Genomic DNA, 1,540 nt, shown 5'->3' with positions numbered 1-1,540 from the left:
CCAGCTGGTCACTCCCACGAGCCAGAAATAGTCACCACTGTTGTCCTTGCAGGTGAGGGGACCCCCACTGTCAGCCTGCAGGGACACAGGGATGGGGAAGGACAGATGTGGGACATGGGTCAGGGACACATGGATGGGGAAGGGCAGCACAGTCCCAGCAGAAGCAGATGCCCAGGACTGGGAGGACAACTGGGCAGCCCCAGCCCATGCCAGGCTGTGTCTGGGGGCTGGGGGCCCCTGCGCTGCCTGGCTGGGGTCTCCCGGCTCGCTCCTACCTGGCAGGTGTTGGCGCCGCCCCGCGGGTACTCGGCACACAGGCTGTGGGGGTTGACGGCCCCTGCGTACCTGCGGCTGCTGTTGCAGAGCTGCACATCGATGAGACGCACCTTGGCCTCCTGCAGCACCAGCCCTGGGCCGTGAGCTGTGGGCACAGACAGCAGTGAGCCCCCAGCAGCTCGGGGTCCCCTGCCCTCCCCTGCCTGGGGCTGAAGCCCTTTCCCAGGGCGTGGCTTTGCCCCTGGAGCGTTGTCACCCCGCCGTGTCCCTGCGGTCGGCTCTGGGGAAGAGGCCAGGCCCCTCTCTGAAGAGGGACATGTCCTACAGCTGCCTCTGCTTTGGCCTCTGCTGTTCCCAGGCTGTTCAGCCTTCATCCCTCCCTCCCCACACAGCCCAAGCCGTGTTCCTGGGGTGCCCAGGTGGCCCTCAGGGGTAAGTCCTGTCTGGGAACTCACCTCTGGCCGAGGTGACTCCCCAGCCCGCGATGTAGCAGTGTCTGAGCTCCATCACTCTCAGCGAGGTGTCAGGCACACAGCCCAGCTGGATGTATTCACTGCACTCCACGGGCTGGTCCAGCTCCACCAAGGCGATGTTGTTGCTCTTCGTGGCAGCCACATAGTGTGGGTGCACCAGGACCCTCTGGATCTTGCGCACCCGGGTCTCGGGGCCTAGATGGGCCAGGTTGGTGGCCCCGATCACCACATCCCAGTTGATGACATCTCTGGGGTGAGATGGAGAGAGGGATGAGAGGGCGCAGAGCCACAGTCTGTGGCAGCCCAGCATTTCCCAGCCCTCTGCTTCCCAAGGCTGAGAGGGAAGCAGAGAGGAAAGGGAAGGGATGGGACAGCACATGGTGCTGCAGCCTGGGCACCTGCCAGACCTCTGGGGACATCCCTGTTCTCTGCCTGTCCTTACCTGCCTGTGCTGAGGAAGTGGGCGGCTGTGAGCACCCACCGGGGGTGGATGAGTGATCCTGCACAGACGTGCCATGTACCATTATTCAAAGTGACCTGGATGCTGGCAATCCCAGGCCAGGCCCCTGGCTGGACACCTGTGCCACCCACAACACGTTCTGTGCCATTAGTAGAATCCTCTTGGCTAGAGCCATCTGCTGTGGAGTTGTATCCTGGAATCACGGAGCTGTAGTCCACAGCCATGGGCTGGAGCCCACAGGTCTCTCTGGAAGAACAAAGCCATCACTGCCCTGCTCGGGAGCTGCTGCTGCTCAGGATGAAACTCAGCCTTCATCCCTCCCTCCCCACAC

The 1,540-nt window shown here is 63.1% G+C and overlaps 1 protein-coding gene across 1 annotated transcript; it reads right to left on the bottom strand.

Moving 5' to 3' along the window:
* Positions 1 to 3: 3 nt before the first annotated feature.
* On the bottom strand, positions 4 to 1,433 carry LOC103803315 (acrosin-like; the record flags this gene model as incomplete). Its single annotated transcript, XM_009075865.1, has 4 exons — positions 1,192 to 1,433; positions 732 to 997; positions 276 to 421; positions 4 to 75 (listed from the first exon to the last, which is right to left on the bottom strand). Coding segments are annotated over exons 1-4 (726 nt in total), but the record flags the coding sequence as incomplete, so codon positions are not given.
* Positions 1,434 to 1,540: the final 107 nt, after the last annotated feature.

The sequence above is a fragment of the Acanthisitta chloris genome, unplaced genomic scaffold (genome assembly GCF_000695815.1).
Source record: "Acanthisitta chloris isolate BGI_N310 unplaced genomic scaffold, ASM69581v1 scaffold6360, whole genome shotgun sequence".
Classification (NCBI taxonomy): Eukaryota; Metazoa; Chordata; class Aves; order Passeriformes; family Acanthisittidae; genus Acanthisitta; species Acanthisitta chloris.
Note: the sequence above shows the minus strand (reverse complement) of the source record. Positions and strands in the feature narration are given on the sequence as shown.